The sequence below is a fragment of the Rhinopithecus roxellana genome, chromosome 12, assembly GCF_007565055.1.
Source record: "Rhinopithecus roxellana isolate Shanxi Qingling chromosome 12, ASM756505v1, whole genome shotgun sequence".
In the NCBI taxonomy this organism is placed as follows: Eukaryota; Metazoa; Chordata; class Mammalia; order Primates; family Cercopithecidae; genus Rhinopithecus; species Rhinopithecus roxellana.
Genome location: NC_044560.1, coordinates 87,360,815 through 87,374,752, shown reverse-complemented (window position 1 = coordinate 87,374,752; position 13,938 = coordinate 87,360,815). Strand labels below are relative to the sequence as shown.

The 13,938-nt window shown below is 54.7% G+C and overlaps 1 protein-coding gene across 1 annotated transcript; it reads left to right on the top strand.

Annotated features, from left to right (window-relative positions):
- The first annotated feature begins 10,486 nt into the window (after positions 1-10,486).
- EVA1B (eva-1 homolog B) lies at positions 10,487-13,338 on the top strand. The gene is made up of 3 exons (XM_010360428.2): positions 10,487-11,903; positions 12,295-12,391; positions 12,637-13,338. The coding sequence occupies exons 2-3, from the start codon at positions 12,325-12,327 to the stop codon at positions 13,071-13,073; spliced, it is 504 nt and encodes a 167-aa protein (XP_010358730.1). The 5' UTR covers positions 10,487-11,903; positions 12,295-12,324; the 3' UTR covers positions 13,074-13,338.
- Positions 13,339-13,938: the final 600 nt, after the last annotated feature.

Below are 13,938 nucleotides of genomic sequence, written 5' to 3'. Positions count from 1 at the left end.
CCAGAAGGATGGATGGGACTAGTGCGGTCACACTGACGACTCGCATGCCCCTGAAAGGTCAAACCAAATGACAACTGAGAAGCTGGCATCCCCTTTAGCCACCCTGTCTCCAGTGTCCCTGGGAAGAGTTAAACCGGACCTGTCAAACTAGCGGAAGTGGGAAAGGAAGTGAGGAACGGTCTTGGTGGCTGGATTGTTCAGGTTCTGAAGCCAAGTTGGCCTTGACTTTCTTTGTCCCTCCGTCCCTCCTTCCCTCCCTCCCTCTCGTCCTTCTCTCTCACACCCCATGTCCAAGCCACTGCTACTCCTGTCGGCTGGCCCTCCTTTCAGAACACAGGCAGAATCTAACCACTTGTCACAGTTCCACTGCAGCCACCCTAAGCCTCCATCTCTGGCCTCCTGGTCTCCCACTCTTCCCCTGCCACAGCCCAGGCAGCACGTGGTAGCCGGAGTGAGCCTTTAAAAACCCTGATTGTGTCCCTCTTCTGTTTACAACCCTCTGATGGCTTCCACTCCGTGCAGGAGAAAATCCAAAGGTCTGTGTGGCTTATAAAGCTCTACACCGCGAGTCTGCACATCTGGGTACCTCCCCACCTTCCCAGCCCTTCACCCCTCACTCTATTCCTGCTGCTCGGGCCTCCTGCTCCTGAACAAGCCAAGCATGCTTCCACCACACGGTCTCTGTGTACAGTTAGCCAAGAGAAAGGATGAGTAGGCCCTAAGTCAGGCAAGCCATTTTTATTTGTCCTGCCAGGCTGCTCCTTGACAGGCAGAGGAGGCAGCCCCACTTACAGACTGCAGCAGGGCTTTACAGGGTGAGGAACTGGGTCGAGGTGTGTGAACCGAGTTGGGGCTGCAGGTGTCTTGATTGCATCCTGGAGATGTTTTTACCAGCTTTAGTTAGCAGGTGTTCTGACCACATCTTGGAACCATTTGCCAGTTCAGCTGAAGTCGTCTGGACACACAGGTACTCGAAGGGTCAGTTGTGGCGGGGGGTTTGCCGTTAGCCTTGGGGGAGCTATGTGGAGGTCGCAAAGGACTGTATTGTAAGACCCATGGGAAAGGAGGGGAACAGTCTGGTTGGGGTGACCCTAACATTCCAGCCTTTTAATAGATGATAGAAAGAAGTTGTTCTTGTCAGGCTGCTTCTAGCTGAGAGTGGGTGGTGGTTAGGGGGAGAGGCTGGAAGGTAGGGGTTAGTTTTGGTTCTGGCTTTGAAATTGTTGGTATTCTTGGAGTAGCATCATGTCTTGTATGGTTTCGTGGATGAAGGCTCAGATGTGGTTCTGTAAAAACTTGGGTAAAGAGGCCGGGCGCGGTGACTCACGCCTGTAATCCCAGCACTTTGAGAGGCCGAGGCGGGTGTATCATGAGGTCAGGAGATCAAGACCATCCTGGCTGACACGGTGAAGCCCCGTCTCTACTAAATATACAAAAAACTAGCCGGGCGCAGTGGCGGGCGCCTGTAGTCCCAGCTACCCAGAAGGCTGAGGCAGGAGAATGGCGTGAACGCAGGAGGCAGAGCTTGCAGTGAGCAGAGATCGTGCCACTGCCCTCCAGCCTGGGTGCCAGAGTGAGACTCCGTCTCAAAAAATTAAAAATAAAATAAAAATAAAAACACTGGATAAAGAGATGTAAGAGGCTGGACCCAAAGATTAGGAAAAGGAGAATGATTATGACGGGTACAGGGAGTGGGAGTAGCCAGGAGGTCTGGGAGCTGAAGGGCCATAGAGGCCAGGTGGAAGAGCTGTTTTCCCGGATTTTTTGAGCCCGATCCTTCCTTTTTTTTTTTTTTTTTTTTTTTTTTTGAGACGGAGTCTCACTCTGTCGCCCAGACTGGACGGCAGTGGCACAATCTCGGCTCACTGCAAGCTCCGCCTCCCGGATTCACACCATTCTCCTGCCTCAGCCTCCTGAGTAGCTGAGACTACAGGTGCCCGCCACCATGCCCAGCTAATGTTTTGTATTTTTAGTAGAGACTGGGTTAGATAGGATGGTCTTGATCTCCTGACCTCCTGATCCATCCACCTCGGCCTCCCAAAGTGCTGGGATTAGAGGCGTGAGGTACCATGCCTGGCCAGTCCTTTCATTTTTTAACTGAATCTTGAACCAGGCCTGACTGGTTGAAATAGAAGTAGCATTCTTCATCTAGGAAGATGCAGAGACCTCCTTTTTCTGTGGTAAGTATATCGAGGCCCCTGCGGTTTTGAAGGCCTACTTGCAGCTAGGGAGTCTAGTTGGGCCTGCAGGGTTGATACGGTGGATGCTAGGTCATCAATGTTATCGGACGGGTCCTTGAATAGGGATTTGTAGTAATAGGTAGAGGTTGCAATTCCTGCAGCTCGAGTTCTTGCAGCTGCTGTAATGCCTAACCCTAGTAGCAGGGGTATGAGCTGTACAGCTCGGTGTCTGCGGGATAGTGTTTGAATTTGGAAGGGTAGGGCTCTATCCACAGGGGCTATGTCTATTTTTGGACTAAAGAAGACTAGTGTGCAGGTTCCTGTCCAATTAGTGGGTAAGCAGAGATAGGTGGAAGTGCCACAGAGAAAGAATATGCCCTGGCTAGGAAGGCAAAATTGGAGGTCTGTGGCAAAGAGGGGCTTTAGGATTTTGATTTCTGACCACCAGCCAGAGAGGAAGACAGGGCCGCCCGGGTAAGTGGTTGGAAGGGGCGGGTTGAGGTTAGTTGGCTAGCCCTACTGTTTTGTTTTCCCAGTGTAGGAGGAAACATTGTGTGTCCACTAAAAGTTGTTCCCCAGTGGGGGCTCTGGCTACCTGAGCTTGTAGACAATTGGAGGTTGGGTGGGGGCTAGGGCACGCAGTCCATCCTGCAATTGTCATACGGGGTTTGTGTCGATCGATGCAGAAACCCGAGTTTATTGTGTTGAGATTAGTGGTTTGGATTTTTGGGGGGCCAGAAACTTTGAGTACTTGAGTGGGATTGTATATTGTTAGCGTCTGGATACCAGCAGGTGGGGTGAGCTGTAGGGTGTAGTTGCATGAGCCTGTGGGGAGACTGCCTAAAGGGGTTCCTGAGGGAAGGTCGCGCTGTATACAAAGGGGTGCCTGTTGGTCTGATTTGGTATCAGATGTAAATGCCCCTAAGATAACTTTGTTCCTGGAGGTGTAGGGGGTGAGGTCAGTTTTGTAACTTTTAAGTGCATTTACCCCTCCGGAGCGCTGATAGCGAGGATGGAGTGTCGTGCTGGTGAGGGTCCAATCTTGAAGTGGGAGCGGGAAGGCATTTTTTGATATGGTTTCTGAGGGACGGACACAAAACCAGCAGTTTTGTGCAAGGTCAGGATTGGTTTGATTAAGTATTGTGTGTGCCTGTTGGATGGTTCGTTGTAGATGGAGTGATAGGAGGAGAGGGGAAGGAGGAGTAAGCAGGCAAAGGATAAGAGTGAAGGTGAAGAAATTGATTTCATCTGGGCTAAACTCACACAGGGCCCTTTGGAAGGTGAGATCAGTCGCCCAGTTACGGAGTGCTGTGAGAGTGGGTTGTTCTGGGTAAGAAAGAGAGTGAAGTGGCAAGACAGGCAAAAGCAGGACATTTAGGAGGGGCAGTCACTTATTAGTGGCCTTTATTCTGCTATGAGGAGGCTTATGAGGCTAAAGTTCCACCCTGGGGGTGTTACAGTATATATTCCTATGACAAAGAGCAGAGTAAGTGAGGCAACTATAAGGACAGCGCAGTAAAGGATTTCCATTAATGAGGGTTTCGATATTTCACAGTAAGGGGTGGTAACTTACCTGTTACGTTTCATGGAGGGTAGGGGGTGGGGTCTTCTGGGATGGGTGTAAGGCTGAGTCAGGTCAGTCCAAGGAGGGTGCTGGAGTATTTACAGGGAACAGCTGGTTACAGTATTTATAGGGAACAGTCGGTGGCAGGTCAGCTGCAGGCGCCCTTTTTACCTGGAAAGATGGTGCCAAGAGTTACGTCCCGACAGCCTGGCTGCAGTGGGGATAGTGAGAAGAACTTGGAAAGGGCCTTCCACTTTGGTTTAAGGTTTGTTGGAGTGAGGGTTTTTAGGAAGACATACTCTCCTGGGAAGAGAGTTTGGTCGGGAGGGCCTCGGTGGGGTTTTGGAAGGGCCTGGTCAGCTTGCTCGTGGAAGAGATGACGGATAAGGGAGTGTTGGGAGGTATTCTCCTAATTGAGAGTTAGTGGGGATATGTTTTGTAAGAGGAAAGGGCGTCCATACATTAATGCAAATGGACTGAGGAAGGAGAGGGCTTCTGGACTGGCTGTGATGCGGGCCAGCGCTGTGGGTAAAAGGGAGGTCCATGGTTTTTTGACTTCGAGCGAGTTATTTTGGTTAACTGAGTCTTGAGAATTCCGTTTGCCCTTGCGACTTTTCTGGATGACTGGGGTCGGTATGGGATATGGAGTTGCCACTGGACACCAAGGGACTGAGAGACTTGTTGGGTGATTTGAGAGATAAAGCTAGGGCCAGTGTCTGATTGTATGGACCGAGAGAGAACAAGTCTGGGGATGATTTCTGTTATAAGAATTTGAGAGACTTCTGCAGCTTTTTCCAACGGGGTAGGAAATGCTTCTACCCAACCTGAGAAGGTATCTATGACGCTAAGAAGATACTTGGTTTTTTTGACGAGAAGCATATGTGGGTGAAGTCCACTTGCCAGCCCTCCCCTGGAAGTGTTCCTCTGAGCTGATGCGTAGGGATGGAGGGAGAGCCGAAGGCCCCTTGGGAGCAAGTAACAGAACATATACAACAGTTCGAGGTTACGTCTCTTAGTGAGGTGAATAGATGGGGGGAGGAGAAATAAGGGCGAAGGAGCAGGTACAGGGGGTGCGCACCGCTATGGAAGGATTGGTGAAGAGATATCAGAATTAGGCCGGGTGCGGTGGCTCATGCCTGTAATCCCAGCACTTTGGGAGGCCAAGGCAGGCAGATCACGAGGTCAGGAGATCGAGACCATCCTGGCTAACATGGTGAAACTCCGTCTCTACTAAAAATACAAAAAATTAGCCAGGTGTGGTGGCAGGCGCCTGTAGTCCCAGATGTTTTTGCCAGCTTTGGTTAGCAGGTGTTCTGACTGCATCCTGGAACTGTTTGCCAGTTCAGCTGAAGTCTTCTGGACAGTTACTGGAAGGGTCAGTGCAGGGCGGCAGGGGGGGTTGCCTTTAGCCCTGGGGGAGCTGTGTGGAGGTCACAAAGGACTGTATTGTAAGACCCATGGGAAAGGAGGGGAACAGTCTGGTCAGGGTGACCCTAACACTCTGCACTTTCTTGAAGTTATTTCTGGTTATTCTTTCTTGAAGGCTCTTCTTCCAGGTATTTCCGTGACTCCTCCCTCACTGAGGTGACTGCTCAAAATACCACCTCCTCAGAGAGGCCTTCCCTCACCTGTCCACCTGGTCTTCTCTAACCCCTTACTCATTTTTTGTTTTCATTGTGTTCATCACAACCTGACATATATCCAATTATTGATCATGCCCGTCTCCCCCGTTCAAACGCTGAGCTCCATGAATAAGGGCAGGAATCTTTCCTGTTGTGGCCACTGTGGGGGAAGGGGATGAGGCGACTGGTCACCACAATGACTGGCAGTTACAAGGGTGGCGCCAGGGAATCCAGACAGCCTTGGAAGGAAGGCAGATTCTACATCCTGCACAACATAAGTGAAAGGCTTGTTTTTAATTACCAGAGCCAAGGCTCTAACTCCATTTTGCATGTAAACACAAAGTGTATGCATTCTAGTATACATTGAATTTTCCAGGAATGCAACTACTGTGTAAAGAGGAGGAAACGTGCACTTCATTGTGTTCAGAAGTTTACCAAGAGTTCATCGTTTCAGACGTTGACACCACCACACTCCAGCGTCAGTCTGTGCACAGAGCTTCCCCAGCAATTGGGCACTTCACAAACACACTATCATTACCTTGTATTTCTTATATATTAATAAGGACAAAAAAGCCATTGGATGAATTTTAATTAGATATAAAGGTTGGCATATTAGCCGTAAATTTCATTTCAGAAGCATAAAGGGAGCAACAGCAAGCATTATGAAAAGGCAGCTTTGGGTCTGAGGGGTGGAGAATCATGGCCTAGAGTTGCCCCGTGGAAAGTGGTGGGGAGCATGGACTCTGCAGTCCAGTCCAGGCCACTACTTGCAGCCATGTGACTCCACAGGCACTGCTTAACCTCGCTGAGCCTCACTTCTCTCTTGGCGAATGGGAGCCATGCTATAAACTGCACAGGATTACTGGGAAGACTGAAGGGTCGGAGCGTGCCCAGCATTTGCCAGAGTGCCAGGTGCCAGAACGGGTACTCAATGTCCCTATTATTGTTTTCTTGTTGTTGCTGTTTTGTTTGTTTTGAGACAGGGTCTTCCTCTGTCATCCAGGCTGGAATAGAGTGGCACGATCACGGCTCACCGTAGCCTTGATCTCTTGGGCTCAAGCGACCCTCCCACTTTAGCCTCCTGAGTAGCAGGAACTATAGGTGTGTGCCACCGTGTCCAGCTAATTTTTGTAGTTTTCTGTAGAAGCCGGGTTTCGCCATGTTGCCCAGGCTGGCTGGTCTCAAACTCCTGGACTTAAGTGATCTGCCCACCTCGGCCTCCCAAAGTGCTAGGATTACAGACATGAGCCACCACACCAGGCCTATTATTGTTCATTTAGCAAATTTTTGCCAGTACCCTCTTTCCAGCAGCTGTCCCGGTGCTGGGGTCGTGGGGACACTCAAAGGACTCAGGAGGCCCCTGGTGAGTCCCCCTCTTCCCTCCATCCAAGACCTATCCCCATGGTTGGGTGAGGCCCATGTCAACAGCAGAAAAGACACGGTCAGCCTTCAGTTTGGCCACTGGGGCTGGGAGCAGAGCTGTGCTTGGGTTTGTACCGGGTCCTGAATATGCCAGAATTCCCAAGGCCCCTCCCATAGGCTCTGGATCTCTCAGCCCCCTGACCTTCCATCAAGGCCTGTCCTTCCCGTGTTTCATCTTAGGAGCACTCTCCATGCTTTCCAAGGTGACAAATCTCTAGTCTCACAGGCAGATAGCAGTCAACAAGCAGGTGGGTGAGCAGACGGCAGGTAAGTCCTGGCCAGACAGGCAGCGAGGAGGTAGGGAGGAGATGGGCAGGTGGATAGTAGGGATGAGGGCCAGAACAGCAGGTGACACACCTGCAGAGAGATCCGAAGCAGGTGGCTGGGCTGACCCACCGACAGGCTGGTGGGCTGGGGAGCAGCAGGCAGTCAAGCAGCTAGGCAGGGGGTGGGGAGGGCATGTGGACCGTGGGGACAGCCACATTGGCCAAAGGTTTCAGGCACGTTCCCCAGGTCCTCCAGGAGCAGTGCTTCTCAAAACCCTCCAGGGCAAGGCTGCCGCTTCTCTCACCTGGCCTGGCTTGGCCACAGCAAGCCCTTGGAGAAGACAGCACTCTGGTTAATGTGCGTCCCTCTCTTTGAAGCAACCAGCAACCATCTCAACCCTCATCCTGCTCCACTAGGGCTGAGTCATACCTGACGCACTCCAAACACATATGTCACATACCAACCCAGACACAAACACAATTTTGCCTGCAGGCAGAGATACAGAGAGCTGCACAGCACAGAGGTGCATGCAAACAGCTTAACAGAAACAGATCCAAAATTTTAGACTGCACATAGAGGAGCACACACGTGGACTCTCACAGACACAGGTATGTGCCACATGAACTGAGGCACACAACACATGTGGTCATACAAGCACCCTATAGCACACACCGCTATTTCCATGGATGGCAGGCATTAAACATGCTCATGCACTCCCAGCAATGCTGCACATAAATAAGCTACCTGTGCCGGGCGCGGTGGCTCAAGCCTGTAATCCCAGCACTTTGGGAGGCCGAGACGGGTGGATCACGAGGTCAGGAGATCGAGACCATCCTGGCTAACACAGTGAAACCTCGTCTCTACTAAAAATACAAAAAACTAGCCAGGCGAGGTGGCGGGCGCCTGTAGTCCCAGCTACTTGGGAGGCTGAGGCAGGAGAATGGCATGAACCCGGGAGGCAGAGCTTGCAGTGAGCTGAGATCCGGCCACTGTACTCCAGCCCGGGCGACAGAGCCAGACTCCGTCTCAAAAAAAAAAAAAAAAAAAAAAAAAATAAGCTACCTGTGCAAAGAGTCAGTGACATACATCTCTTGAAGAAACAGGAATACAACCCACAGAAACTAAATATTGCTGACGGTCTTCAAATCTCGGCCAAGGCAGCGGGCAAATTCTGGCCTCATCTTCTTCTCTCAGCCCGATCACACTTGGCTGATCACATCCCTGTTTTGGCCTGTTTCTCCTCCTACTTCACTGGTCTTTCCTTGCTGACTTCACCTCCAGGAGACCCTTCAATGGGCTTGGGCTTCAGACCCTTCTCTCTCTGCCCCCTCAGCCCAGGTGTTCGGTCTCATCCACTTCTGGGGTGGTAAATCCATGTTATGTGGTAAGGACTCTCAAATATCACTTCCAGCCAGATTCCTGGGGGTTCTACTTGCCTTGCCAACACCTGCACCTGCATATCTAATGGGCATCTCAAGTCTAACCTACCTACAGTGAAACTGACTTCCCCCAAACCTGCTTCCCCACATGGGCTTTCCTCAGGTGCCCCAGCCCAGTGTGAAAGTGTTCTAAACTCCTCTCTCCCTCACGTCCAAGTCCAGTGCAGGAACTCCCTTCAGAACACCACCTGAGTCTGAGCCCTCTCCCCTCTCCACTGGCCCCGTGAGGGCTTGGACAGCTGCCAGCCTGCTCACTGCCCTCCCTGCTCCCCTTCTTGCCCACAGTGGCCCACCCTACACTGAACCACCACAGGGATCTTTCCAAAATGTGTCACGGGACCATGACACTCCCCTGCTTAATGCTCCAGGGGCTCCCCAACACACTTACACTAAAAACCAAGCACCTGGGCACGGTGGCTCACACCTGTAATCCCAGCACTTTGGAGGCCAAGGTGGGCAGATCACCAGAGGTCGGAAGTTCGAAACCAGCCTGACCAACATGGAGAAACCCTATCTTTACTAAAAATACAAAATCAGCAGGGTGTGGTTGTGCATGCCTGTAATCCCAGCTACTCGGGAGGCTGAGGCAGGAGAATCGCTGGAATCCAGGAGGCAGAAGTTGTGGTGAGATTGAGCCATTGTACTCCAGCCTGGGCAAAGTTCATCAGCAAGGCCAGTGAGTCCCTGCATGGGCAGCCCCTGCCACTCTCCCCTGCACCCACACACCATCTACATGGCTTTCTGCCCTTGGAGGGAGGTATCCCAAGCACGCTCTTACTCCTGCCCACTCTCCCCAGATCCTGGCACAACTGCCCCCTCCTTAGGATTCAGGTGTCACTGTGGATGTCCCTGTGAGAGCCACCCCCAGGTGTTTTCCATCACGTTATCCTATCCTGTCACCCCCCCAGCACTTAAAAGCATCTGAGATTATCTTCTATTATTTCTCCAATTTAGTGTGAGCTCCATGGGGGCAAGGATTTGTGTCTGTTCTGTTTATTGTTAAATCCCCATTAAAACTGTCCCTCAGGGCCGGGCGTGGTGGCTCACGCCTGTAATCCCTGCACTTTGGGAGGCTGAGGCAGGCGGATCACGAGGTCAGTAGATCGAGACCATCCTGGCTAAGACAGTGAAACCCTGTCTCTACTAAAAATACAAAAAATTAGCCGGGCGTGGTGGCGGGCGCCTGTATTCCCAGCTACTTGGGAGGTTGAAGCAGGAGAATGGCTTGGACCCGGGAGGCGGAGCTTGCAGTGAGCTGAGATCATGCCACTGCACTCCAGTCTGGGCTACAGAGCGAGACTCCATCTCAAAAACAAAAACAAAAACAAAAAAACAAAAAAAACCCTGTCCCTTGGTATTCTCAAGGGATTGGCTCCCTCCCATAAACACCAAAATCTGAGGATCCTCAAGTCCTTGATGTAAAATAAATTGGTTCAGTATTTGCATTTAACCTACACACATCCTCCTGTATACTTTAAATCATCTCTTGATTACTTTTAATATCTAATATAATGTAACCGCTATGAAAATATACTATTGGCTGGCACAATGGTTCACACTTGTAATCCCAGCACTTTGGGAGGCTGAGGTGGGTGGATCACTTGAGCCCAGGAGTTCAAGACCAGCCCTGGGCAACATGGCAAAACCCCATCTCTACAAAAATTAGCCAGGCATGGTGGTACGTGCCTGTGATCCCTCCCAACTCCTTGGGAGAATGAGATGAGAGGCTCACTTGAGCCCAGGAGGTAGAGGCTGTGATGAGCTGAGACAGCACCTCTGTACTCCAGCCTGGGTGACAGCATGAGACCCTGTCTCAAAGAAAAATAAAATAAAATATATCTATTGTTTAGGAAATAATGACAAGAAAAAAATTCTGTACATGTTCAGTACAGATGCAATTTTGGTTTTGAATATTTTTGATGCAAAGTTGGTTAAATCCACAGATGCTGTGGACTAGACTAGGAAGTGCTAGGCATACACAATATTTGTTGACTAGTGGCTGCACAGATTTATATACAGACATACTCGCCCCCACAACAATACTCAAATACATCACATTAACAGACAAATATACAGAAGTGGGCAAAAATACCTCCCCGCACATTCACAGAACAGACTCAACAGTCACAAAGACACCCAGGAGTTCCTTTTCCATCCCCATAGGAGTCAGTCCTGGTCCTCCCCCATCTAGATCTGCCCTCCACTTGAACCCAGTCTCGGGACTGGGGGAGTAGGGGTCTGCAGCCCGGACCGAGAAAGGGTCGCTGGCCCACAGGCCTCAGGCAGCGCCTTCAGCTATGTCTGCAATTTCCTCTCCCCCTTCCCTCCTCCTCTCTAAGGCTCCCGCCAAGACGGCCTCCCCCTCATCCTAGCTCCAACAAGGGAGGGGAGGCCCATGATGGGGGGCCCCGGGGAGACAGGGCAGAAAGAAGCCCCCAACCACACACACTGATCACACACCACATTGGATGCACAAGCCCAGGTGGGAAATGCGTGTGTGAGCACAGGTAGGTTTAGCCTTGGGGTGGGGGCGGGATGGGGTGGGATCTGCCACAAGCCGCCACAAGCTGCTTGGTGCACAAGAGCGCAGGAGCTTGCAGGCACAGAGGCCCCACGCTGGGGACTGCGAGGCTGCTGGACGGTGCCTGGCTCAAAGCTGGAGTCTAACAATCATTAACCCTGCGTGACCAGACCAGAGCTCGGCCAGGGGGCACATTCAAGCCTGGGCCCAGGGAGGAGGGATGGACAGTCCCCTCCCTTCCAGACCGGCATGGGTCTAGGGAAGAGAAGCAGCGCCTTCCCTGGATGGGGCCTCCTAGGAGGGGGAGCGGTGGTTTCGAGCTCAGGCTTCAGGGTTAGAGAACAGCAGGTTCAAATCCCGACAGTTTTTGTAAAGTCAATTCAATCTCTCCAAGACTCCGTTTATATTATCTGCGAAGTGGAGATAATGGTACCACGTCGCAGGGTTGTCAGCCGGAGTAAGTCAAAGAGCCTGTCCAGGGTTTAGCCCTTGGTCCGCACGCAGGTAGAGCTCCATCCTCACTGTTGTTGTTAGTGGCCTGGGGGCGGGTCCCTGCCGCGGCCTCCCCGGCGGTTTCCTGTGGGGGACGGACGGCCCGCGGGCCGGGATCTCCCTCCTCCCGGCTGCCCGCTCCTCTCCCCTTCCTCTCCCAGCCCTTTTCCTCCCCGCCTCCCCGCCCGCCCCGCCCCGCCCCGTCCCTCCTCTTTCCTCGGAGGAAACTTTCCGCCGGCTGGTCCCTCCGCCCGTGTCCCGCCCGCGCTGCCGTGGTCTGGGAGCCCAGCGGGGCCGGAGGGGCGGCGGGACCGGAGCGGGCGGGGGCGGCCGGGCCCAGTGTATGCGACCGCGGGTCGCGCCGGGGCCGGGCAACAGGGAAGCGGGGCGCTGACGGTGAGTGAGTCCGGCCCCGGGCCGGTGGGTCCCCGCAGGGCGGCCGGGCGAGGAGGGAGGCGGCTTCCCTTCCCGGAGCCCGCCTGGGGCGTGGAGGCTCAGCGTTCCTATCCTCTATCCCGCCCCGGGACAGCGGAACCGGGCCTCAGCTGGGGACCTCACCAGGGGGCGGGGCCTCCCGAGGGCCGCGGCGCTGCTCCCCGGGCTGGAGGGGCGTCCGCGCCCAGGAGAGGGGTTCCCCCGGGAAGGGCCCAGGGCCGCCACGAAGTTAGGGAAGCGCTGTTTCCAGGGTGGAACCTGGGGCCGCGGCTCCCGGGAGAGGAGCTGCCCGCCGAAGGGGTCGGGGTGGGCTCCAGCCTGGGAGGAGGATCTGACTTTGCTGACCTCGCAGGCTGGCAGGGGAGCTACCCCCCAGAGCAGCATGGATGCCCCGCGAAGGGACATGGAGTTGCTCAGCAACAGCCTGGCTGCCTACGCGCACATCCGCGGTGAGGGCGGGCGCCGGAAGACTGGGGGCCTGAACCCTTCCCTGCCCACCATCCCCTTCCCTCCCCAGCGCCTTGCCCGTCCCCCCCGCCCCGCTCCCCGCCCCTTTGCCCGCTGGCGGTTCCCTAATGCCCTTCGAGTAGGGGTTACAGGCCTCGTCCCCACACCTAGAACCTGGGGTCTTATAGAAGTGGGACGACCCCCACCCACCCGGGCCTCTCCGTGACCCCCGCCCTGTGCCCCGCAGCCAACCCCGAGAGCTTCGGTCTCTACTTCGTGCTGGGCGTCTGCTTCGGCCTGCTGCTCACCCTCTGCCTGCTCGTCATCAGCATCTCGTGGGCGCCCCGCCCGCGGCCCAGGGGCCCGGCTCAGCGCCGGGACCCCCGCAGCAGCACCCTGGAGCCTGAGGACGACGACGAGGACGAGGAGGACACGGTGACGCGGCTGGGCCCCGACGACACGCTGCCGGGCCCCGAGCTGTCCGCGGAGCCCGACGGGCCCCTCAGTGTCAACGTCTTCACATCGGCGGAGGAGCTGGAACGGGCGCAGCGGCTGGAGGAGCGTGAGAGGATCCTGCGGGAGATCTGGCGCACCGGGCAGCCAGACCTGCTGGGCACAGGCACGCTGGGGCCCAGCCCCACGGCCACGGGCGCAGGCACCCTGGGCCGCATGCACTATTACTGATGGGCCCCGGCTCCCGCTGCAAGGCGCTCGGGGTGCCGGACCTGCACATGAGCCCAGACCTCCTCCGGACCTTCGGACTGCCTCGGCCCCCACGGCTCCCAGGTGCTACTGGGCGTGGACCGCCAGCCCCCGCGAGGCTCCCTTCCCCAGTCCTGCCAGAAGACCCCGGGGGCGGGGAGGGGGCAGGATGCAGGGTCCCCACTCCCTCTCTGGGGGTGATGAAGAGGTGAAGTGACCAAATGAAAGAAAGCTGCATTCTCAGTGACTCAGTCTCTCCCTCTGTTACTTCTGCCCCCAGCGGCCCCCAGGCTTCTGCCACGCAGGGGTCCCAGGGCTGAGGCCCCCCTTGACTCCCTTACCCTAGCTGCACCACCCCCACCCACCAACCCCACGACACAGCACACCTGCCCGCGTTCACTTCACAGCCAGCAGAAAGGCAGAAGGCCACAGAACTGCACCCAGCCTCACACACAGAGCAAGTGCACACGCATTCCTCACTCACAACGCATTCCTTACCGGCAAACGCATGGGCACAGGCAGCCCTGTCCCCACAGTGCCTTGGGTTCATACATTGCAATGACACACACACACCAGGCCTCGAGACCCTGACCTCGAGGCTAAGGTCCTACTAGTCCCGGTGTAAGCATGCGTGCTGGGCTGGGCCGTGAACTTCACGTCTGCGGCGAGGTGCGTTCAAGCGAGAGGGCAGGAGTCCCTCTGAGCGGACAGGGAGGCCAGCTGGGAGGGGTCCGAGCTCGCGAGAAGGCCCGCTCGGCTCCTCCCCGGCGCACAGCTGGATTCCGGAATCTAGGCCGGGCGTCAGAGCCCGACCCCGCCTGGGCCCCTCCTGCCCGCCATTTCTCCA